General features: G+C 31.7%; 1 protein-coding gene across 4 annotated transcripts; it reads left to right on the forward strand.

Annotated features, from left to right (window-relative positions):
- Window positions 1–226: 226 nt before the first annotated feature.
- On the forward strand, window positions 227–25,172 carry crok (crooked). 4 transcript variants are annotated; one of them, XM_075378772.1, is made up of 4 exons: window positions 227–420; window positions 10,369–10,530; window positions 16,656–16,872; window positions 18,290–25,171. In XM_075378772.1, the coding sequence occupies exons 1-4, from the start codon at window positions 357–359 to the stop codon at window positions 18,348–18,350; spliced, it is 504 nt and encodes a 167-aa protein (XP_075234887.1). In that variant the 5' UTR covers window positions 227–356; the 3' UTR covers window positions 18,351–25,171. The 4 variants fall into 4 exon arrangements, with proteins under 4 accessions (XP_075234887.1, XP_075234961.1, XP_075235087.1 ...); XM_075378846.1 differs by having other exon boundaries at window positions 18,743–25,171; XM_075378972.1 differs by having other exon boundaries at window positions 22,592–25,168.
- Window positions 25,173–25,399: the final 227 nt, after the last annotated feature.

The raw sequence follows: 25,399 nt of genomic DNA on the forward strand, positions 1-25,399 counted from the left end.
ATATAGTTTCCTAAAATCTACTTTTGTAATTTCACAGCTTAATTTTAGAATCTGAGTGTGTGTCATATATGTATGACTAAAAATGAATTAGTTTGTTTATTTTCGTACGGTATTAATTTTAGTTAAGTATGGGAACGCTTTCTAAAATATTTACGTGTTGATTTTTTATTTTTATTTTAAATGCAAAAACAATTAAATATTCTAAAAGGCGTGGCATCAATGGCATTTTATTAATTGGAAGCTTCAGGTAGTTCTAACCTGTCGAATATAAACACTAATCCGTCCGCTTGTGCCGCCCAATTTATTTATGTTTGATAAATATCAATTTTTACTTGTTAACTGCTGTAATTTTTATAATGAAGATTTCACTTTGTTTGGCGTTAGTTGTGTGTTGTTTTATTTTTACATTAATTGAAAGAGGTAAGGGAATCTGTTTTATCGTGTTAATTGAAGAACTAATGTTGATATGCTGAAGTTACAATTTATTATTTTCACTAAATGACAACTCTTCTAATATCAGTTTTTTAATAATCTTTCAAGAGTTGATTTTTAAATCTTCAACTCTATTTGCTATTCTTAAATTCCAGTTTTGGACAAATCTCAACTAAGTTCTTTAGCAGATATTCTGGTTTTTATGTATCGCCGTACATCAAGGTGTAAGTAAAAACTTAAAGGTATAAATGCTTTGAAGTAGTGTAGGCCATCCTTGCAGGTAAATAAGTAAATGTTTTATTCTGATAACATAATTTTACATTATAGATTGCGTCAGGTTAGATTGTAGGTTTGCTAATCAAAATATAAAAAGTAACAGTTCTAACCTTTGTTAGAAGAATGAAGGTGAAAAAATCAGAACAGAATAACAAAAGAGAATTTGTATGATGGTTATTAATACATAAAAATAACTATTTAACAACTCATTAACAAAGCAATATTGTTTCTGTGAAAGTAAATCTAATTTATATAAATAAATTGAAAGATTGTTAAGGTGATCTATTTAAAAGAGAAACTGCAACATAGCCATTTCTTAATATCTGAATTTTTGTTGGCAAAGTAACCATACTAAGTTTTCAAATAATTGTCCAAGTTACTTTAAAAATTAGGCCTTCCCAATTCACAGAGATTTCTTAGGACAGAAAATGTTAAAGTTTTGGTGGGGTAACTACATGGTGAATGGGAACTATATATGCTAAATATAAAGTGGATATTGTTTTATTAAGGTAATAAATCTGTCTACATTAGATAAATTAATATGTGTAATAGATACTTATCCATAATATAATCAAAGTTGGGAGTCAGTAACGTACCATTTTTATAGTGTATGTATGTATATTTGCTAATTTTTAAACCTGTTAATCTTATACTTGTAAGGAATTTCACATTTTTTCATTTGGTTGTTTTTTTCTGTTTGCAATAGTATTAATTTCAAACTAATTTTTTACATATGTTTGATTATTTAAATGTTTACATTTTCATGTCAATTTTTAATCATAGTTTTTTCCATTAAATAATATTATTTTTTAAATGTTATAACCATGCTGTTGTTTGGGCAAATCCTTTAAAATGTACATAGGAAAACCGATACTTGCGTATTAACACCACCGCAGCTACAGCTTTAGGTTATGTTGACTTCATGTACTGACAAATCGTACGTATATCAAAATAACCTAACTAAATATAACCTACGCTCGCTTCGCTCGCTAACCTCTTATAATTAACATTAAATATGCAGAATTACTGAATTTATTAAATAAATTCTCAAAAAATTACCGTGTTAATTAGTCAAGGTTAGGGAGCGTAGGTTAAGTTTAGTTAAATTATATTTATAAAATAAATAAATATAAATAACCATTTATATTCTGTTTTGAATCTGTTTCTGCCCATTTTCCACCGAAATCCGATTGACTACTTGTTAGTTATTTTATTTTATTTTTGTTAGTTAGGTTATTTTGATATACGTACGATTTGTCAATACACGAAGTCAACATAACCTAAAGCTGTAGCTGCGGTGGTATTAATACGTAAGTACCGGAAAACCTTTCTAAAGTAGACACTAGTTTTTGTAATTTGGCCAATCTTTATTAAAATGGTTATTATTTTTTAATATAGATTGTAAAATAACATCTATCACTAATAACAATTTGTTACCTACAGGCCCAGCTGCTCATTTATAGAGGAGTGTAGACTGGTAAATTGCTGAAAAGTAGTAGTGATTTCACGCTACTCTGCATGAGTAACTGCTCCAATACAGATTTGAGTGCTCATGCAGACCAAGGAGCTTGTTGTCACTTATTTAAAAAAAAAGGGGAGGTTGTGAAGTATACTTCCATAAGCAGTACTCCACAACATACGATTAAGTACCAGGTACTTAAATGTATTGGTACCTGATAGGGGTTTGAAAGTTTATTTTAAGGAATTAATAAAGAGATGTGCTGTGCTTTTGCTATGTGTTGCTACTTGAACAGAGAATATTGTACTGAAAATATTAACACTCTACAAAGAATATTACAGAACTCACTGTTTCACATGTCACATTTTGTGTTATAAAAAATAAAGAGATATTAATAAACAACAGCATTCATGTGGAACAGAGAGAAGTATAGTACAACATACTGTTCCAATTACCTCTGCTCTTTTATCAGAGCATTGACAAAATAACACTGCTGTTCTTCTTCCATTCTTAGTTTGTTATTAGAAATCCCATATTAATATTAAATTAGAGTATTGAAAAGAAAATTGTAATGAATTGCAAGAGCATATTATAGTGTGCTCTAAAAAAAAAAGTCATCAACTGCACAAATCAAAAGAACAGTGAATTTAAATAAGTAATAAAGATAAAGTACAGCATGCAGTATTGTTATATAAGTATTCACTCATAATATCATGAAATAATTCAAAGCAGGACAGCACAGTAACAGAAAAAACCATTTAGTGTGGTAATAACTAAGCAAATTGTTATTTTACAACTATCAGCTTTCCAGTACCAGATTAATGGCTGGAAAGCTAATTTTTAGAATTTAAGAATTCTGTATCTCTTTGAAAAATATTATGCAGTGATAAATTTACCCATTAAAACTAAAAGAAATCTTATCAATATAACTTTATTTTACTTCTTTCAAACCATTGTTACTCTACAGTGAAATATTTTCTTTAATTTCCTGTTTACTAGAGTAAACATTTAAAAAAAAAACATGTAAGTGCTTTCCTTTACTTTTTACTTCCTTGTAAAAAGTAAAGGACGTAATTATGATGGCAAAAAATGTCAGATTTCAATGGAAATATCCATCCCAAAATCCAAAAAATTTGGACTTTTTCTTAACTGCAGTAATAAGCCCTCATTGAGACCTTTTCTATGATATATCATAAGTGTTATTTATTTTCATTGGTACCAGAGTTATAGCCAAATAAAATTTTAATTAATGAAAAATTTGTGTGTTACAAGGGGAACCCACATAGATTCAAATCAGACTTCATCTCCTTTTTTTTTTAAATATATTGATTTATTAATACTATTCTCTGAGTGTAAAATGGTTTTACTATAAATAATACTTTAATAACAATAAAAAATTTAAAAATATCAGAAGTTGTAATGAAATAAAATTTTTTGTACTTCTCATTTTTTAAAAATGTGTATATGTAATTTAATAGGCGTACAAGGAAGTCATGTGGTGTCCACATCAGACTTTAACAGCAACATTAGAAAAGGTTGCTGTTTTAATAATGGCTTCTGGTGAAGCTTCTGGTGTGGAACTAATCATTCTTTATACTTTATTAGTTTTTTCTTTGCTTTTTGTTGAGAATCTACTTTCGAAATGTTTCATTGTATTGAAACGTGTGTTTTAAAATCCACTAATTTTTCATGAAGGGTATTTTTGTGAACCGTTATAAAAAATCCTAAATATATTTTTGGACAGTTATTTGTCCAGTCATTATGTACCAACATGCTTCTTGGTACATTTAATTTTTTAGAAACCAAATATTACTATAAAATCTTTTAATTTAATGTAGGAAACTAAAAAATTTGTTTTTATCTCTGATTATTTTTTTTAATTTTAATTGAATGAAATTTTGTAGAATTTTAAGAATAATAAAAATAATTTACTTCTGCAAACAATGACTGCAATTAATTAACAAACAATATTTCTGAATATGTTTTAAAAAAGAGAAATAATTTGTCATTTAATACATACCAGATGTTCGTAAAAGTCGAGTGTGGATGCTCTTGCCGAGAGGTGGTGTATATCTAACTCCGCGATTTTCATTGTTTTTTGGTGATTTTTTATTGATACGTAGTGTGGAATTATACTGAACACGGCTGTAAATTTTTAAGATTTTTGATTGACTGATAATATTGTTTTTTACGATTTTTCTAGACAAATATTTTTAGTCATATACTACAATGTATAACCTATTGGTGAGTTGGCTGTTTTTTTTTTCTAAGTGTTTCGACGAGACACTACAGGACTCTGACATCAGTGTTGTGGAGTAAACAATGACTTAGTCATTTTTCTCCTACAACAGTAAGTAACTGAGCTGAATTTTTCTATTCTTAGAGACCAATATAAAAGGGATCTTCCTTCCTTAATAACTTCCTTCCCGCAGCTTCAGTTTCAAAATCCCCTGGACCTATCTGATCCAGGACCTTCTCAACCAGTTTAGCCCCTTACCCCCCCATTTTTGGGTTCAGTTTTGGGGAGATACATTTTTGTACCCCCTACCCCACCTCCACAAATTTTTTTATCGAAATTTGTGGTCATACATTTTCCTTACCCCCGTACCCCCTCTAAAATCCCCCAACCGCCCCCCACGAGTGGGGTATCAAATATAAGGAATCGGGCGTAGAGCCCGGTAAAAATATAGATTAGACGATCGGACTATCCTCATGGCCGAAAAGATTGAACAAAGCAGTTCGGGCGGCTGGCGCGCCGCAACGTAAGGTCTTGGACCAGAAAGGCAAGAAACGGAGGAGGTGGCGAATTCCGGACTCAAGGAAGTTACTGACCGATTGGGGGCCGCCAAGACGAAGTTACCCAACACAGCAAACCAACAACAACATATTGGCAAGGCCATGCAAAATTATATGTATGAGCATGAGAAGGAGCTCAAAAATATCTACCTAGCAATGAAGCAGTTACAAGAGGTGTCTCCGCCGTTACATACGACCACACACTCAACACTGACTGATCCAGCACCTGTCATGGATCAGGGCGACATATTGCAACAGGATCTTACGGACGATAAACTAATAGAGTATTTACCACGGAGGAGGTCTACCTGGGCGATGAGTAAAGCCAAGCTGGTCACTCTCCCGTTGGCTGGAGCCGGCGATATATGTCAATTTGCCGATCTCGCGAAATCACCGAGAATTGCTTCAGGAGAACAGGTCAAGGCAGGTATGATCTCCCGAGACGCGTCCTCTTTAATTAATGATGAGGACGACACTACCCATAGGTACAAATACACTATTTTCTATGACCCATCCGAAGGAGATGAACAGGTGGCCAGATGCGCCCTCAGCTCTATTAGAAGGGTTCTAAAGAAGGCGCCCAGAGCAGTGTTGGTATTGCCCGGCGGGCCTTTTGGCACAGAAGATAGCTATCTAGTTGCGTAGGACTAGTGAACATCCGGTTGCGTTAGTTGTGCCTAGGACAACGAACACTAGCAAAGCGCGTTCCCGCTCTGGTTCAGCTCGACGAGTAACACCCCCGGTTGAGGGGGAGCAACTTGGTTGTTGTAAAGGCTCAGAGAAGGTCCTATGATGATCTTCGGACGCTCAAGACAAAAGTCACTAAGGAGGAGGCAGGCGAAGTCCTCTCCCTTAGAAGAGGAAAAATGAGGAACTAGAAGTCCGCGTCAAGGGGGTTCAACAGGCAGAAAAACGGACAAATACCCTTCGGAACAGAGCCACGACCTGCAAGTCGATATGCGCTTCCGTGGCGATAGGCGTGCGGTAGTTCGTATCAAGGACTTAGATGTGGACACAGCAAAGGCCGAGATCAGTGAGGCAATAGCGGATGTGATTGGTTCGGATAAGTCCTTTCACGTTTCCTCATTGGGAAGGGCATACGGCGACACTCAGAACATTACTGCCAACAAGCCAGTTGCTAGCAGAATTAAGATCGGGTGGGTCCACTGTCGGGCCTACATCTGGGTTGATTCGATACGATGCTACAAATGTTGGTCTACGGGACACAGGAGTGCCGACTGCTAAGGCCCTGACAGGGCGACACTTTGTTATAGTTGTGGAGGCAGTGGGCACCTTATAAAGGACTGTCGTGAGAGTATGAGGTGCCTCGATTGTAATCAAACCGACCCCCGCATCGGAGCCAAGACTTGCGCCAGATATAAGCTTGATTGAGATCATGCTTACAAATGCCAATTGTAGCATCCTCTCACGATTTGGTGGGGAAGTTTGCAAGGGAGTATGATGTGAATATTATAGTCACTTCGGAGCCCAATATAAACACAGCTGCCAGACATGATTGGTGTTCTGATGCGGCCGGGAACATTGCTTTATTCACCGTCAGGAACGGACACGGATGACAATTGTTGACCGTGGTAAACGGTATCGAGGCTGTTCAGTTAAGGTGGTTCACGCACATTGGAGCGTATGTTAGTAGTATAACATCTTAAACGAGTACGCTGCTATATTGGTGCACTACAGGACGTCATTGTTGGATCGCATAGTCATCTTGTCGACACGTCAACAATAATAGGAGGGGCGAAGTTCTTACTGATATGCTGTACACTTTGGGCCTTAGATGCCTGATCGATGGTACCCCCACGTACGTGGCGTGTGGACCTAGCTATAGTTGATGGAAGGTGGGAAGGTGAGCGCTTTCACTGGAAAATTTTGGATGAAGAGATTGCTAGTGACCATTGAGCTACGCTCCTGAAATACCGTGAGGCACTACCTGGTGACTCAGGTGGACATAAACCACCTAGACTTACTCGAGTCCAGATCGAGACTTTTGTTGGTTGTGTTGCTGGTAAACTCTCCGACGGCCGGATTGTTACCCCAGAGATATTACAGGAGCTCGTAAGAAGAGAAATGGCCCGGCTTTCGATCACGCGTGGGCGTTTCCACCAAGTCTATTGGTGGACTAACGAGATCGCGAGTTCTCCAGGCACATCGTCGCAGGAAACAACGGCTAAGAAGGGCAGGCGGTCGATCCTGCCTATGAAGAAGCCGCTAACAATTTTATTACAGCACGGAGGACGTGCGCTTTGCAAGTCAAGGACTCCAAACGGCGGAAATGGCAGGAGCTATGCCTCGACCTTGATACTGATCCGTGGGGGCGGGCATATCAAGTGGTAATGAAGAAGTTAGGGAGGCGCCTGCCTCGGCCTCGCAGGCGGTCGTACAGATTAATTTGCTCTTTCCGGGTGCAGACCACGATATTTTTGGAGCATATAGAGTGCGACGGTAGCCGTTTCACGCAGGAAGAAGTTGCCATTTCACTTGCCCGCTTACGGGATAAGAAAAGTCCGGGACCAGACGGTATCCCAGCCGCCGTTCTCAAGGGACTAATGCAGGTGGTCCCCTGGGAAATGACAGACATAGCAAGTCGTTGTCTACAAAACATGCCCTTCCCAAGGTGTTGGAAGGAATCCCGCGTGGTCTTCTTCCCAAAGAAAACCGGCAACATGTTTGGCACAGATTACCGGCCATACTAATCAGTATGGCTTCAGACGGGGCGTTCAACTCTTCATGCCTTGCAGCATGTAGGTTTCATGGGTTCGAAGAAATAGATAGGGTACATGGCGGACCAGATGGATGTCGCTAATAATTTCACTTGACGTGCGTAATGCTTTTGGGTCGGTTCTCTGGGACTCTATAATGACTGCTGTTTCTGCCAAGGGTGTTAGCAATTATTTAAGGTGTCAGATTGGTGAATTCTTGGTGGAACGACGGATGATGGCTAACACGTTGGACGGTCCGATTGAGTGTAGCCTTAGTTGGGGAGTATCTCAGTGATCGGTTTTGGGTCCCCTCCTGTAGCTCATAGTTTATGACAGGGTCTTGCATCTTCCACTGCCCGCCTCTCCGTCCTGATTAGAGACAGAACCGAGGGGGAGCTGGAAGAGAAGGGAAACCTGGTGTCGCAGACGGTCAATGAATGGTTAGGGAATCACAGCATGGAATTATCTATAAGTAAATGCGAATATATCTTATCTCAAATTGGGGATTATAGGCAGGCATTTAAAAGATCTGATCCGGAGGGGAGAGGGGCTGGCCTGTCGTGCTGGACATACTGCCAGTGGGTGGGGAGGCCTCCTTAGAGTATAAGGAACTCTCTCGAGCTGAGTTCTACTTAGCTGTAAATCTGGCCCGAGGTGTTAATAAAAGAAGTATAGGATTTCAAGAATGAATATAGTCTTTATTTTGCAGTATTCAATAGCATTTTATGTGTTGCCTTGACACGACAACAATAATTAGGTTTTAGTTTATACATTCTGTATCAGACGACGGCTACATTAGACTGTTGCACAGACCAAGCTTTTATGAGCCTGGGCTTCAGTTCATGGCATCATCGCAAGAGAAAGCACAGTGCATGTACTGGTTTGCAGAAAAAAAATCAGTGACTGCCATACAAAGAAATTATATACAAATCTGTTGTAGAAATTCTCAAGGGACAAAAGCAGTCATAAATGGTGTGAACAGCTTTTTAAAACCAGAAGCATTTGAAAGGACACTTACCAGGTAGGCGAAGTCAGTCAGTTATTTTTACATGGATTTGAATACTAGATCGTAGATACTGATGTTCTTTGGTGGTTGTGTTTCAATTAACCACACATCTCAGGAATGGTCAAACTGAGACTGTACAAGATTACACTTCATTTACACATATATATATCATCCTCTGAAGAATTATCTGAACGGTAATTACTGGAGGCTAAACAGGAAAAAGAAAAGGTAGGCTAAGACAAGTGCCAAAATAGAAAGGGTTCAACTGCCTTTCCAACAAAGTCCAAAAGATTCAGTTCGTAAGGTTAGTCATCAGTTAAAGATGTGTAAAGCACTTTCATAATGTTGTTCGCAGGTGATTGAAACTTCTTGCTTATAAATTTCAGCTACTCTATGAAATTAAACCTAATGAGATGCCACAATTTGTAACAACCACCTTAAGACTTTATTTCTGTTCATGAAAAGTACAGTGTATTTTACTTTCTGATGAAGCAACATTTCATCTTCATGAAGTCATGAGTTGCCGTAATTGTCTAGTATGGGGCTCAAAGAAAAACCACCTGAATTTGCGGAATTTGACTACAACTGTTGGAAAGTTAATTTCATGTGTGGCTTAATCAAAATTTTGAGCTATTTTTTTCCATGAGTAAACTATTACAGTCATAGTGTACAGTGAAAAAAATTCTCTAACCTGCACTTGGACAGGTTAGAGAATTTTATTTTCGCAAAATGTATGAAATCCTAATTTTCTAACAGCCTGGAGTCCTCTCTACATCATGCAAAAGCTATGTAGACTGCCCTCTACAGGTTCCCAATGGCTGGGCAATCAGAGATTCTCTCATCCCGATTTGACACTGATGGATTTCCTTTTTTGGGACTACGTAAAAGATATCATATTCCAAGAAAAAATCCAGTTACTTGGCCTCCTGTGCCAGTGAATAACAGAAGCGTGGAAGCAATTTCTGCAGACATACTTGCCAGAATGGGAAGTGAAGTGGATTATTGGTGTGATATCTGCAGAACTATAAACACTGCTCATTTTTAATTGCATTAAAAAATAGAAAAGAGTATGTAATAAGTCATGTAATAAAAATCAAAGTCATGTAATAAAGTAAATTTAATTTAAAACCGTGGTGTTCTTTTTCAGTCTACTGGTGTCATACATACACTATAGAGAGAGTTTTTGTTTTCTTCTTCTGTGTATTTATGTATATTTTAGGTGCCATAACCATGAACTGAAACTGGTATGGCTTTCCTGTTGATAACAAGCATTCTGAGCTAGAGTTGCTAAGTTAAAGTCATGAGTGAAGTAGTTTTTTTTTCTTTGCTTCTTCAAAATGCCAAACTTAACTCTTACATTGGCATACCAGATCCACTAAAATGCAGATGTCCAGTTCTACATGTGTTACCTCCACTATTATTGTAGTGATTGCTGCAACATGAACACCATTACTGCTGCTCTATTTAGTATTTCTTTACCTTGGGTGCTTTATATCTGTTGAGCCATAAGAAAGAAGTATGTATAAAGTGAACATATCACATGTATTAAGAAATGATGCATTTGTGTGTCGATATTTATCTACTAAGTCTATATTTGTCAGTGTATACTTACTGACATAGTAGGGAAATTGGAATATTATGTCAAATGACAAATATTACATTGAAATGTTCTTTGATTCCAGTTAACAGCATTAAATGCTGGGTATGCCGATCAGATTCTGATCCTAAGTGTGCTGATCCATTTGACAATACTACTGTACCTATAACAGATTGTAAACAAGAAGCAGATCTTCCCCATGTTCCAAATGTTCGACCTACAATGTGTCGCAAGATTCGTCAAAAAGGTATAAATTCTTTATTTTTAGTTCAGTAATCTTTCTGAATTGACTGTCATAATAAATCTTTTTTTAATTTGCAGTTATTTTGAGTAGTTTACCATATTGTATTTCACAGACTATTAATTGTTTGTCCAAACAGCACATTTAAAATTATTCTTTTACTTTAAGAGCTAGTTCCTTATGTGTAGGAAAGGAGTGATATTTAATTGTTGTAAAAAGTGGTATTCTCAAATGAGAATCTTTAGTGCAGTGGATACAAAATATTCAATTGCTGCATCAGCTACTGGTACTGGTAACCTATTGTACAGAGTGACTCCACAGTCACTCCCTAAAGATAGAACTAACAATTTGTAATGAGTTATAAATGAAAAGTGCAATATGATAATGAATTATTTATTTACTTACTTGATACATAGCATTAATGGTTCAGTGGGTCTGTGTGTTTGCCCTCATGTTGCATGCACAATTCCATATGTCACCATGTCCTCTGTGACATGCGACGGAGCATTTCTGGTGTTACATTATTGAAGACGTTCCTCACAATGTCACACAATTCTTCATTTGTGGTGTAGCAATCTGCAGATACATGTGCCTTGATAATTCCTCGTAATGAATTCTCTGGTGTGGTGAGATCATGACTTCATGATGGCCATGATAACAGCTGGTGATACTGGAGTACCACGGCTCCCATGTCGTAGAAATTTTTCATTCAGAAACAGGCAGATGGATAGAACAAAATGTGCATGTGCTCCATCCTACTGCAACCATACTCCTTCCATGAGATCCTTCTCTTGAAGCTGTGGTATTAACCATGCCTTCAACATCTAAATAAATTTTTACATTCACTGGCCTATCAAACAAATGACGAGCTATCATTCCAGCTCATATATGTGCGATGGATTTCTTTCAAACTCTGTTGCATAATAAGGATTTTCTCTCACCCAAAAAAACACATTTCTGGCACATGAACTCTGAGAGATTGCACATTTGTTAGTAAAAAGCACCTTTCCATGGTGCACTGCACCGGAAAATGTTTCTAGTAAAACCCAGTAGGATACAGCATGATGTTACATCTCTGCATCTGACAGTTCATTGATGAACATCAGATGAAATGATCTAACTTTCAGTTCCTTTTTCATACGGTCTTGCATTGTCCAAGGTATACGAAGTTCAGCTGACTGTTTACAAGTTGATTTCATTGGGGATTGTTCAACGGAAACTGCAATAGCAACACATGTTTTTAGAATGTTAACTTTCGTCTGCTCCGCAGCCTACCTTTAACAGTGTCTAATTCAAATGCCTTTCCTAAGCCAACATTTTTGCTTTCCTTGGTGGCGACTTATTAAAGCATTGCCAAAACATATCACTAATTGGCTTCATTGTTTGATTTGTATGTTGTTGTTGTTCATGAAGCCATACAATTGTCACTAACCGCTCCTAGATGCTGTAACTACTTGTGTCAGCCATTTCAGCACAAATGTCTTTTACTCAGAGTGTGTGACGTAAAAAACTGTTGCCAACTGATCTCATCAGAAATACTGTTTGTTCTAAACACATATCCTAACTCATATTTTTTGTTAACTTTAGGGGAACAGTGACTTCCCGGCCACACTGTAGTTAGTTATTATGACTTTTCTGTTGTAGGATAATTACAAATAACAGACATTTTTGATGATTTGTAAGAAATTTATTTTTAAGATATGGTTTTGTAGAAAATTTCTTAAAATTTCTCTCTATACTGTATCTCATTTTCATGTGTGCACTTATCAACAAAGTAGTCCAATTTATCCCCAACACATAAAGGTATATCCCACTCAACACTAGCAATAGTGCTTGTGATATGTTATTGTAAGTCATTACAGCATCAAGAAAGAGAAGAATAAAAATTTTGTCTTTTATAAAATCCCACAAAAAAATGGTAACAAGGCATAAAGTCTGGATTTCTTGGTGACCAAAGTATCCCTTCCATGTTTTTGTCAGTTGTGTATTGGCCAATGTAGCTTGGGAATTGTTCATTCAGATAATTCTTAATGTACCTGCCAGTATGGCTCCTTTTTGTACGAAAATGAAGTTCTCAGTATTTACCTCGACTTGAAACACTAGTGATTCACTTAACATTTTGAGATAAGTTCCTTCAGTTACTGTGTGTTTGTGAAAACAGAACAGTTCATGGGAAAAAGTCCAAAACAGATTCACTTTAGGTGAATTGCATATATATTGTGCACTTCTTTCCAATGTTTTCTTTTTCCCATGTTTGGACATTGTGTCTGTTGACCTTCCCACTAATGTAGAACATACATTCATCTCAAGAAATTTGTTAATGAAAGAAAACTTATTTATTAACATATTCCTGTGTATCCATTTACAATTTTTTACATAAAACTTTGTTATCATCACCTAAATGTTGTACTAATTGTAATTAATAATACATCAATTCAACAGTTTCTGCAAAATTTTTCACATGATCAGTTAGAGAATGTGTAATTCTAAACTCACTGACTTGGTGGACTTATCGAGACTATATTGATATATTGCGCAGTTATAGTCAGTCTTTTCTTTTGATGTGGGAGATTTTCTGAAAATTTTACCCGATTCCCGTGTTTTCTAATTGCTTTTTCTAATCTTAGAAGAATCATCTTGTTAGTGGCATTTAGTATTTTTTTTAAGCATTGCTGTTGGATAGTAACAGAGTTTGTTTTGGCAAATTCAGGCCATCAAAAACTTTCTCCACAGTAGCAGTGGCCGACTTGCAGGACTGGTTGTGACATAATAAGTTATAATGATGTCAGTATCGACAGTTGTTCTGGCTTAAAATTAAAAATATTCCCTTATAGAAAAGTATTCATTGATTATTTAAATTTTATCTAAACTATCATAATTATTTGTTTCATTTGAAATTACCTCTTTTTTTTTTTGTAAAAAGAAGGGGTTAGAAGATTTTCACAATAAGCACATTAGCCTTGGCTTTTTGTAAAGCCAACAGATAGAAAACAGAATCCCCAAACAGGTTGATAAGCAAATCCATCTCTAGTAATATCCTTTCTCACCCATAAAAAACTTACCAAACTATTTATCTCTACAGGTCTTCACTCCCTCAAGATGGATCTAATAAATTGCTTACAGGAAACATGTGTCTACACATATATAAATTATTAATTGAGGGGTTAGAGATCTTATATATATATATATATATATATTTAATAACTATTGTCTATGTTTATACCAATTAATTAAAAACAAGAGAGAGAGGGGTAGTTAATAATTGTGGAAAAGATTTATAGTTCAGAAAGCATTATTAAAACTCCAGATGGAAAATCTACAAAAATTCTGTTGGTTTATATCAGATACAGCATTAATTGCTCTAAATAGTCCAGTTCAGTTGCAGAAATTTTGTTAAATATTTATTAGGAAATTAGTTTATTTTTTGTTTCTTGTTTAAAATCACTTACTTCGTGGTGGTTCACTTAAGTATGAGTTATTCTCCTATATTAATTAACAAATTGCAAGTTTTTTTTTTAGTTTTTTTAATGTGGTTTAATCACGTTCATCTGTAGTAAAAAGTGACACTAAAAAAATAAAATTTACACATAAAAAATAGGTGTTTGGGAAGTTTTAATCTTAATGAAGCTAAATAAAAGCAAAAAATGAATCACCATTTTTGTTACTCATTATTTATTCTACAAATAAATTTTCCACCAAATTAAAACAAGTACTTTGATGTTGCAAGAAACAGATTTTTGAAGTAAAAAACCTTCAGTGAAAATTCTGTAACTTCTAGAGAGGTACATTATTTTTATTAAACAAAAAAAAAATTTGATCTTCAGGAAGAGAGATAATAAGTTATTCTGGTATAATTTATTAATAATTATACTAACTACCAGAACAAAGTAATGTGTTTTTTTTTTTTTTACTTACTCCATTTACTTCTAAGCATTATAATTTAATTAAGGGTACATATTAAGTATAAAATGACTCTATTTTTAAAACAAAATTGAGTTATTAATTACATATTTTTTTAACAGTACAATTTGCTTATAAGTTCATTTAAAAAAATAAATGAATATTATGTTGACAGTGCTTGTGCAAGCATAACAAAAAATAAATAAACAAAGCATAAAGGGAATTATTGTATTATAAAATTGTTCACGGTGTATACTTGTAGTATGATATAGAGGGAGTTATATTAATGTTGTGGTTATAACAACAAAGATCTATTTTTCATGAAAAGATTTTACATCAAATGCTTTTTTCCTGGAATTTTATAATTAAAATTAATTTTTATTATTAAGTTATACAGTTTCATAGTAACTTTTTTTAATGAAGTAAAGTGTATAGGCGATATACTATTGTTTTATTTAATAGTTGCTGAATTGTTTCGATGTTATTATACTTGCAGAATCTGTGTTTATCACAACATTTAACCCTTTGCGGGTGGATACTCGTATATGGGTTACCTATACTTATGCTGGAGGGCAGAAATCCATATATGAATGTCTGAATGTGATCAGTTATTTGTCTTCATGTAGTTACATAAATACCAAGGGATGACAGATGTTCTTTCAATCATTTTGAGGTGGGAATTCCTGATACAACGTGATTGGGAACCATTTTACATCAGTTATCAGATGAGTTCAATAGCCGTGCATATGTAATAATGCGTGCATTATTTTTTTATTTTTTGCTCTTTTTAAACTAATTTTTTTACAAACTGTTCCTTCCAAAACTTCATTTTTGGCTTGCTTCGTTTGAATTCAAACAAAATTTTTGAGACAAATTCAGAAGGAAATGAATAAAAATATTTATATTATTATTATAATAAAACCATATTATATTATTTCTTGCCAAGATGCACTACTTCTTCAAAATTGCTATTGTTATTATATTACCATCAATGTTACTATTATTATTCATTGTCTTTTACATGAAAAGAACTCAATGTAAAACATAACCAAAATCATCACCTATAGTTTGCAAATTCTAGTGCAAAGAATATATAAATTATTACTTGTGCCATTTTCATTAAGCTTTGTCTCGCAAAATAATTAAACAGTGTTCCTTAACCAGATTAGTGGCAGAATTCAGCAAAACCACAAGTTATATGTTGTTTTTATGCATGAATGCATGTTTTGAGTTACTTTAAATAGTTTTTGCATGAACTTTTTTTTTGAAAATGTCTTACGCCTACAGCCATAAAACATTGCCGCCCATGAAGGGTTAATAAACAAATGATGATTAGATGCTAGTATGGTAGAGCATTATTCCTCTTGTACGTTTGTGTATGTAGGATTAATTGAGAAGATATTACTAATGCTGCACTCTCTGTTGTGAAGTTATAGATCTTGAACTAATCATAGTATTGATGTGGTATGATAGCTTAAGTATTATTAGAACGGTTGATTTCATTAAATTTCTATGTTAAAAAATGGATGGGTCTATCTTAAACAGGTGGGAAAGTATAAAAATAACTTTTGTAAATTTAGATTGTCTCAACATTTTTCTTTAAATGAACTTCATAAGTTGGAATAGATATTCCTTACTGCAGCATTCAAGGTAATATTCACCACCTACTTGTATATAAATGCAGTTCTATTTATAAGTTTTTGTGTGGATTTTTATTGAGCTGATGGGCATTGACTTGGAACACTGTATTTGCTATTTTATTCTTCATATTGAGAGATCAACAGCCATGTGCTAGAGAAGTTATTTAAAGCTTTTACAGTTGTTTTACATATTTGTAAATATTTTAAATGACTTGTTTCAGAGTTTAGTCAGTGTCTCTGAAACTACTCACTATGAACAAGTAAAAGATTAAGATTGTAGAGAAGAAAAAGACTTAGTAGTTTTTTTTGTTTCATCTTAAATTGTCCATCTCATCATAAAATATAAAAATGGGTTGGTCATTATGTATAGCAATAACTGTTAAAATCTTCCACCAGTGTCTAATAATGTATGAATGTTATACTTTACTTCTAATCAATAGAATTGCAGTCATAAAGATGTACAGAACTTTTGTTGGATCATGTGTTTATTTAATGTAGTAGGAATGATATACTCCATAGTTACTGTTTAATGCTTAAATTTATATAAATATTTTAAAGATATCTGATGTAGTAATAAATACATTTTTTCAGTGAATGGTGAATGGCGATATTTCCGAAGCTGTGCATACTTAGGAGAACCAGGTATTGAAGGTGATGAAAGATTCTGTTTGATGCGTACTGGTTCTTATAACATATTTATGGAGTATTGTACCTGTATCAGTAAGGATGGTTGTAATACAGCTGCACTTACAAGTTGTTCAATCATTTTAATTGTTGTTACAGCAGTTTTTCCAATATTATTTTTTAGGTAATTGTTTGAAATTTAGAACATATTGAATACATAATACGTTTTTGAATCTCAAAAGATATTAAAGCTCATTAAGGTAATGGTTTTTATATACATGCCATATACTTATAAAAATGTTATTTAATTCATCAGAAAAAATGTAGAATACTATTCTGTGAAATAGGTGAGTACAAACAGTAAATAATGAATTATATACTTAGGGTGATATGGATTTTATTCAAGAATGAGTTCAATAACAAGGGATTCTTCTGTTGCAGTATTTGTATTTTTTTATATACAGATTTTAGGTCCTTTTTTAAAATGGAATATTTTTTAAATAGTTGACTGCAGAAGTGATTTTCAAAGAAATAATTTGATGAGGAGACAATATAACATGAATGCCTTCTCTTCGAGCATCACTGCCACTGCATGTTCGATATAATTCCCAACCTGCTTAAGTGGCTGTGCAGTTGAGTGTTGGTGGAGGAACTAATTTCCAAACTTGTTTCCTCTTCACATTAATAAATCTTTACTATAAAATTTTTAGGTTTATTTTACACTAGTTATTGTTGCTTGTTTGTTAGTGTTGGGTTCTCCTTACTGATAATAATATTTAAATAGTAGTGTAGAAAAGACAACAATATTTCTTTTTGTCATTAAATAACTGTTACTTTACAAAACATTCAATACTTTTCAATTATCGTCCCACCTAATTTATTTTTTAATATGGGCGCTGTTAAAAAAAATGAAACACTAAAAAGTTAAAAAGCTTATATTCCTCCCAAGTACTGTGTATAATTTGAATGTTTCATCTTAATTATATGAGGTTAGCAAGCATTAGGTTATGTTGATAACTTAACTGTTGATTCCGTGTACTGAACTTCATACGATACACAAAACCTAATGCTCAGTAATCTCAACTAATTAACATAAAGAATTTTTTAAAAATCAACATTTTTTAAGGTTATATAAGTTTGTAATGGCACTTTGACAAAAGAAAGGGTAGAAAGGTAGAAAATAGGTGGTGTCCATATAACCGTGAAAATAAATTAAGTGGGACACTAACCAACAAGTACCAAAAATTCATACTATGAGCACTTCTCTGAAGTATTTTTTATTTTAACCAAAGATTTTTTTTTTAAATATGGCATTTAACTTAGCTGTTAAAAATGACTATAAAAAGTATTCATTAATCAGGCAGGCTAAAATCGATATGTTTATGTTAATATTAGTTAATATGCAATCTTGATTATGAGTCATAGAGTCCAATTTCTAAGAATGTTCTTCAGTTCTCAGTTTTGTATAATTCTTGAACTTTTATTTCACTCCTGCTTTTCGATATTATGAGCTGATGTTATGATATTATTAATTAATTTTTTATATTAATGATTTAATTAAATTCTTGCAAAATAAGAGTAATATTAGGGGTCATTTTCAGATTGAGGGATAATAATAAAAAGAAAATGTTAAAAAGCCAAAATATAATTTATTTATTTTAAAACTAATAATTATAGAACAGTACAATAAAATCAGACCTATAGAAGCAGATCTAAAGCGTTACTTTTTCAATTTTATTGTCAATCTCTTGTTACGGATTATACAAAATGCGTCATTTCGGTAACAATTTTTGTGACATAATAATTGAAGGAAAATATGGTAAATATAAAAATCAATTTTATTATATACAATTAAATTATTAATTTTACATAAAACATACAAAAAAAATTTTTACAGCATATTTTGATTAAATGACAAAAAGTTTTACTTTTATCATTTTGTGAGTTAAATATGTAATATTTGAAAAATACAGAGCAAAAGCACCGATTTTAAATAAAATTTGATTATTTTCAAAATCTGTATGTAAGTGATTAATTTCATGATTTTCCTGCAGATTAATTATTATTACTTCAATGGGAAATTCCAGTTAGAGATGAATTAGCGTACTGACATAACGCTACTGATCTGACATTTTGTTACTGGACTGATGATAGATGATAAGATGTGGAAGTTGGAGAAAATAGTGAAATAAAACAAGATACTTGGAATATAATGTACAAAAAATACATAAAAACTTATAAAAATGACAATAGGTACAATCAAATAGGATAACATAAACTCTATATGATCACAGTATTAATTAAGAGTATTTAATAAACTAAGACGAAGCAGTGAACATTTTTAAAACAGTTGGTAAAATAAAGTATTTCAGTCACAAGGTACAGTAAGCGAATTAATAGAATAATTTTTCATAATACACACTTAAATATAATATCACATGCCTAGGAAATAATATTTATCATTCAAATCAATAACTTAAAACATATTAAATACAAAATTCAAAAAGAAATTACGATCAACAAATTCCACAATACTTGATCAGTCTTTTTTAAGGAAATATAAATAAGTATGGCATTACAACATTTTTTGTAATAAAAATGAAATTTAAATAATTGTTTCAATTAAATTTAAAAAAATATCTACAGAAACAGTATTTAAAAAAAGACATCAATATAATAAAATAAAACTCAACAGTTGATTAGATAACTAAATTAACATGTATACTAAGCTTCAAAACACACTGACATAAGTTTTTCGAATACATATTTCTGACAAATGAAAAAATCATACAATATTAAATAATAAAAATGTCATAAAATTACCTACAAAAAAAAGATATGGCAGTAAATATATTGCTCCTTGAAAACACATTTATTGGTTTTTTTTGAATTTATAAAACACACATTCTCCTTTTAAAATAATTCTGGGCGTAGAAAGTGTCGCTACAATCTGTTCTGTGGAAAAATAAGAATATTTTACTCTTCCACAAAAAAGAGCTTTTTGTGGACTTGAGTATGAAAGATTATATAGGTGGCAACCCTAATATTAATATTGAACCAAATACGTTGCAGCACTGAGTGAAATAGAATTACATTGCTAATTAAAAACTGGGTTATAAGAAAATGAGAATGTAGTACTTCTTTTATTATTTGTGCAATTTATGTGTTTTACATTTTATTCAGTACCAGTTTAAAGATTAAAGTTTGAAATACTCTGTGCTGATGTTAGAATTTTTTATAAGGAAATAATTAATGCAAACACACCAGCTTTCTGTAAGAAAAAGTCCTATCTTTGGTACCGTATCAATTATTCAAAATTACCTTTATTTGTAGTTGTTGATTTTATAAGATGATTATTATATGAGACTGCTAGTGGTCCTCAAGTATTAATTGATTCTAGCCTGGTTGACATTGAATTTCCATTTTAGGTTGAAAGTGAGATATTACTTTGTACTTACAGACACATATGCTCATTCACTTGATAGTAGTTTTTTATCTTCGTCGAAGATACTTTTTAAGTTGCAGGTTACCAATCTTATTATGCTAAAGGATGTTTGTACAATAATACATTGTCCATATGCGTTACTTGCGCACTTTGAATTAATAGTATTGTTCCATATCTAATAGTTATTATATCATTAGTCATATATTTATTTTTTTGAAGATAGTAACTATTATTTTTTTAAGAAGTATATTTTATGAATATTTTTTATACTATATATAATGATGCATGAACATGTAATATTAATCAAAATACTCAAGTATTTTATGAATATTTTTTAATTATTTGGCTTGATATTAGAGTTTATGAAATGAATACTATTCTGTTTTTGTACAATGCTATTTTTATAATTTGTTTTATATAGTATTTGTAAAAAGTTGATTATTTGTTATGTTTGAGTGTATATTTTCTGTATCGATAGGCCTAGCCATATTATTTTGAACTAATGTTATATCATGAGGTCGTAAAACATGTATTCTTTGTTTACATATCATATAATTAAAAATTTTTTGCTCTGTGCAAAGCACAGGTCATTATAATTAAACTGACATTGATTCAGCTTTTATAAAAGTACATACAAGCATAAAAGTACAGGTTATAAGTGACATTGAAGATATCTATTTTTATTTGTGTAATTGTTGAATATTTTATTATAATTTTTAATTAAATATGTGAATAATTAAGTTAAATGTAAATCTTTGTGTTGGTTTATCCACAATAAAATGTTGAATAAAAGAAAACATCTAAATATTTATAATATGATTTTCTACTTTTTGATTATTTTATTATTTTCATTACTATATGTCATCTGAGGTGTATGTTTTATAAAATATATATTTCAACTTTAGTAATTGTCAAGATCATGCTGCCATTTTATTTTTATGTATTATTAATCTTCAAATTTTGGGTGTTTCATAAAGTATTTTGTTACTAAGTTTTTTACCCTATCTGAAAATATTGAGTTTAAATACAGCGAATGATTAATACAGTTTACAAAGCAATATTTTATTTATATCATGTGAGCAGTGTCAGAAAAAGCATCTCATATCATTAATTTTTTAATGACTATGGATTAATCCTCCTTAATTTAATTAAGGATGATGTAAAGCCAAATCCTTTAGGTTTTGTCTAGAAGGACTTTGGAAAATGAGTGTAAAATATTTTTTAAAAATATTGTTATATTATTTTTTGTACATATTTTGAATGAATCTATGGTGTGACTCTTTTTTGTTTATCATTCCTTTTAATGATATGTAAAAACTTTTAATTTCTTTAATCTGTGCTAGACATTTTCCAAAGTTCTTGCAAAAACTTTCAGTTTAATACTTTGTGATTTGTACTTTTGTGTTGAGAGACTCACATAAATTTGACCTAACTTCATTTAACTACAACCAGACTTTTGATAAATCTGTTGTCATTGAGATTATCCAATTCTGAGAAAATAGTTTTTGGATATTTAATTTATACAGTATATAAGAGTTGAAAATTTTTTTAAATGAATTCTTTCTTACATAAAAATGTCAAATTTTTTGTGTCTATAATTCATTTTTTTATATGATTGGCATAACACCTTTCTCCATCATTTCATGAGGGGAGAATTGTATCAACACTTTTATGAGTTGCTTGTAAATATTTGTTTTTTTTTTCTTCCATTGCTAGCTACAGCATCTAATGATAACAATAACAGTTCTTGTGATTTCTAAAAAAAAAATTTCTATAGCCTAACATCAACATAATTTCCCCTCTTATATTTAATTTCTTCAATGTCAAATGTTGGTTTCTTGCGATGCTTCTTATTGTATTCCTTTTTTGAGTTCCAGTAATTAAAGTACATATAATTGTTTCATTGATTTAACTTAAAAGAAAAATTGTCAAGGAATATGTAATATCCTTTGTAAAGAAAATTTCCCAATTTTTAATTATTGAAATACTATAATATAAGCTAAACCATTTTCTGAATTTCTTCCTTTTTAATCCTTTACCCTGTCTGTGCACAAAAAAATTCACATAGTAGTGCGGTGACTGCATTATATCATCCACAAGCACACTTTAACTTATGTTAATTAGCTTCTCTTCATCTTTGAACAAGTTCTTTAGAAGTTAAGAATATGCCTTAGTTGTATGCCATGCTTCCATCATTTTTATTTTGTGTAAAGAACAATCTTTTCATGATCAGCTATAGGTTTTAACTGGCACACAAATCATAATTTTTCATATGATTTTTTAAGCTATGTGTATCAGTTGTATGAAAAAACCTTACTGTAGACTGAAATCTTTGATAAACATTATTTGAAACAATGGACATTGAAAACTGTAGACGGTAGCTCGATTTTTTATTTTCATGTTACCTAAAACAATAATATACGCTTAATGTATGTTTGTGTATTTCAAAATATTTCAGTTAATGCTGTAGTAAAAAACAAAGTGCTGTTCGAGTTTCTGAGTTACATGGAAGTTAAAGTTTTACTCCAAGCAACTCATAAAAGTCAAGATTTTGATTACAAACTAAAAATTATTTTCTCCTATAATTTCTATTCATCTAGTAACTTCATCTGAATATCTACATGAATTGCTGTCTGTAGGGACAGGATATCGACTTTTACACCTAGAATTGAGATTTAACTATTTTTAAAATTACTGATAATGGTATATAAGATTCATGTTCATTTGTGTTTGTATGTGTAAAAGTGAAAATAGTGAAGTGAAATGTGTGTGAACAGTGAAGTGAGCAGATTTAATAATTTAGAGATTTGTTTGCTTTGTTTTTTGTTACTCTTTTACAAGTGACAATTTGTAAAAGACAAGTACTTTTATAACTGACAACTTTTGGATAAGATTTTTATGTTGTAAATATTGCTTATTTAAAAAAATAATATTGTTAGATTAATGTAATATGTGTATTTGATGCACATTTTAAATGTTTACATTTCTTTAATCATTTAACATTCCTTCTGAGGTATAAATAAGTTAAGCTGTTATAGACCGTAAATATTTTTAAACAAAAAAATTAGTTACGTATAACACTTTCTGCACTGTCTCATTATCAATGTACTCTGCATATAAATAAGGTCTGTGTTTTTAAACATACCTGTTGCCATAAGCCACCACACTAATTTGCATGGATGACTACTTGACTGAAGATCCTTGTTTGGTTTCTAACAACAGCCATCATATTCTCACAAAAGTTAAGACTGTCATTCAAATCTCACTCAAAAATTCTGTTGTGTGTTCTACTTGTCTTAGAGAAACATCTTATCTAGGAGTAATCTACTTTTTTACCAAGATTTGTAGGTTTGCAAGTTTAGTTGCCTAAAATTATTATCATCCTTTGTCATAATAAGAGGATGACTTTTTTACAACCTAATCTTTGAAATGCTGAAACCGTTCTTTGTCTGAATTTTCTTAATCTATGAAGTTAATGTTAAAATTGTATTGACTTTTTAACACTACTAACATTTGTATCAAATTCCATTGTGTTAACTTCCTGCACTATAACATGAAGTTTTGGTGAATCCGTATTACTTAACTCAGAAATATCGTGGTCAAGACAAATTGTTCCATTTTACTGTCAATCAATATTTTCCAGATCAGTTTTCATAAAGTATACAATAATACATGTGTTTTCATAGATGTTTAGTAGTAAGTGGAAATTTATAGGAAGTTAACTAAACAAAATTTGACAAAGCACAAATCTTTTAAACATTTTTCTATTGTCTTTATCTGCATTTGGTTGTAATACCAAATACAGATTTTCTATTTATAACAAAAGGCATCATACAGTTATTATTTGCCTGTGTAACTGCACCATTTCCCTTATTTTTTCTGGTATTAGGCAGTTGTGATAAAGGGCTAGACACTACTTGATTTTTTTTGTGCAAACTTGGGTTTCAATAATTTAACAGTTTGTATATTTGCTAGTCACTTATTTTTTAATTGCCCATCATAGATGAGCATTTGAAATAATTTTTCATTATTTTCGTTTTACTTTCTTCATCTGAAGGATCTATATATTCTCAGATGATAAATTGCTATTTCTGTTTATATTGAATTTTCCATGTTTATATCATTTACTGATACTTGTAAAAATATCAGTAGTCTTTTACTTGAAAAAGTAAAAGACTAAAAATAGTCTTGTTGTTTACTTAATTTTTCATTTTTATGTTATGTTTTCTGGCATTGGGTATATTCTTTAGTAATTTGATATGTGAATATGCTTGTTAACTAAGTTTGTTTCTGCATATTTTATGAAAGATCAAGTAGTACATAGCTAAAGATATTCCAACTCAGAATTTTTTATGTTTTAGAATTATATTGTCACTTTCAAATATGAATACAGTCTTATTACAATGTCAAACCTTTAATGTGATTTACTTAGTCTTAGAATAAAATATGTACTGATAAAATTTCCGTCCATTGATTTACAGTGCTGAATCATTAGATTTTTGTATATTTTATATTTACTACTGCAATCATTGTTATTATATAATTAGATAATAATTGGTGTTAAGCTTATGAGGATTTGTATATTATTTCGAATAGATTGATGAGTTACTTTTTATTTGACATTATTTATTTATTACTGCACGACTATAATTTTGTGTGATAGAATTAAGGATGAAATAACAATTAACTTATTATTCAGCTTATATTGTGTAAGGAGCACTTTTTTTACATTTGTAGATAAGTTATTAATTTTCTCATTTTCATTAATCTTATATTTGTATGTAAAATTTTATTAAGTTTGATGTACTTTAATTAATAAGAAATTGTACGTGACAATCATGTCTTTTTGTAAGTACGGAGCTACACATTTTTAAAAATAATATATGCATGTTTTTTTTTTATTTTTCTTATAATTTGTAAAATAAAGAAAACTATTCTTAAGATACTTTTTCACATGTTTTACCCAATGTTCACATTTTTATAATGATTGTTATGGAAATAAATAATTCTAGTGTAATATTGTCTTGTAATACTTTTTTAATAGACATATAAAAACATGCGCTATGTGTATAAAACAAATTATTTCCTCTTTTACATCTCCTGTTTCCAGTTAGTTCTATTCATTAATCCAGTTTTTTACATTATTTTTGAACTGGACTGTTTTACTGTAAATAGCCAGATAAAATATTATAAAAATTAGTATAGTTTCACTAATGTTTATTTTACATTATTTACGCTAGCTCTACAATTTTCATTTTTTTGGATA

The sequence above is a fragment of the Lycorma delicatula genome, chromosome 1, assembly GCF_047948215.1.
Source record: "Lycorma delicatula isolate Av1 chromosome 1, ASM4794821v1, whole genome shotgun sequence".
Classification (NCBI taxonomy): Eukaryota; Metazoa; Arthropoda; class Insecta; order Hemiptera; family Fulgoridae; genus Lycorma; species Lycorma delicatula.

Bases quoted from the DNA above. Each gene is read 5' to 3' on its own strand.
- crok (XM_075378772.1), top strand. From the start codon at position 357: ATGAAGATTTCACTTTGTTTGGCGTTAGTTGTGTGTTGTTTTATTTTT. The intron at 10,531-16,655 runs GTATAAATTCTT...ACATTTTTTCAG, and splicing joins TCGCAAGATTCGTCAAAAAG to TGAATGGTGAATGGCGATAT. The intron at 16,873-18,289 runs GTAATTGTTTGA...GGTCATTTTCAG, and splicing joins TTTCCAATATTATTTTTTAG to ATTGAGGGATAATAATAAAA.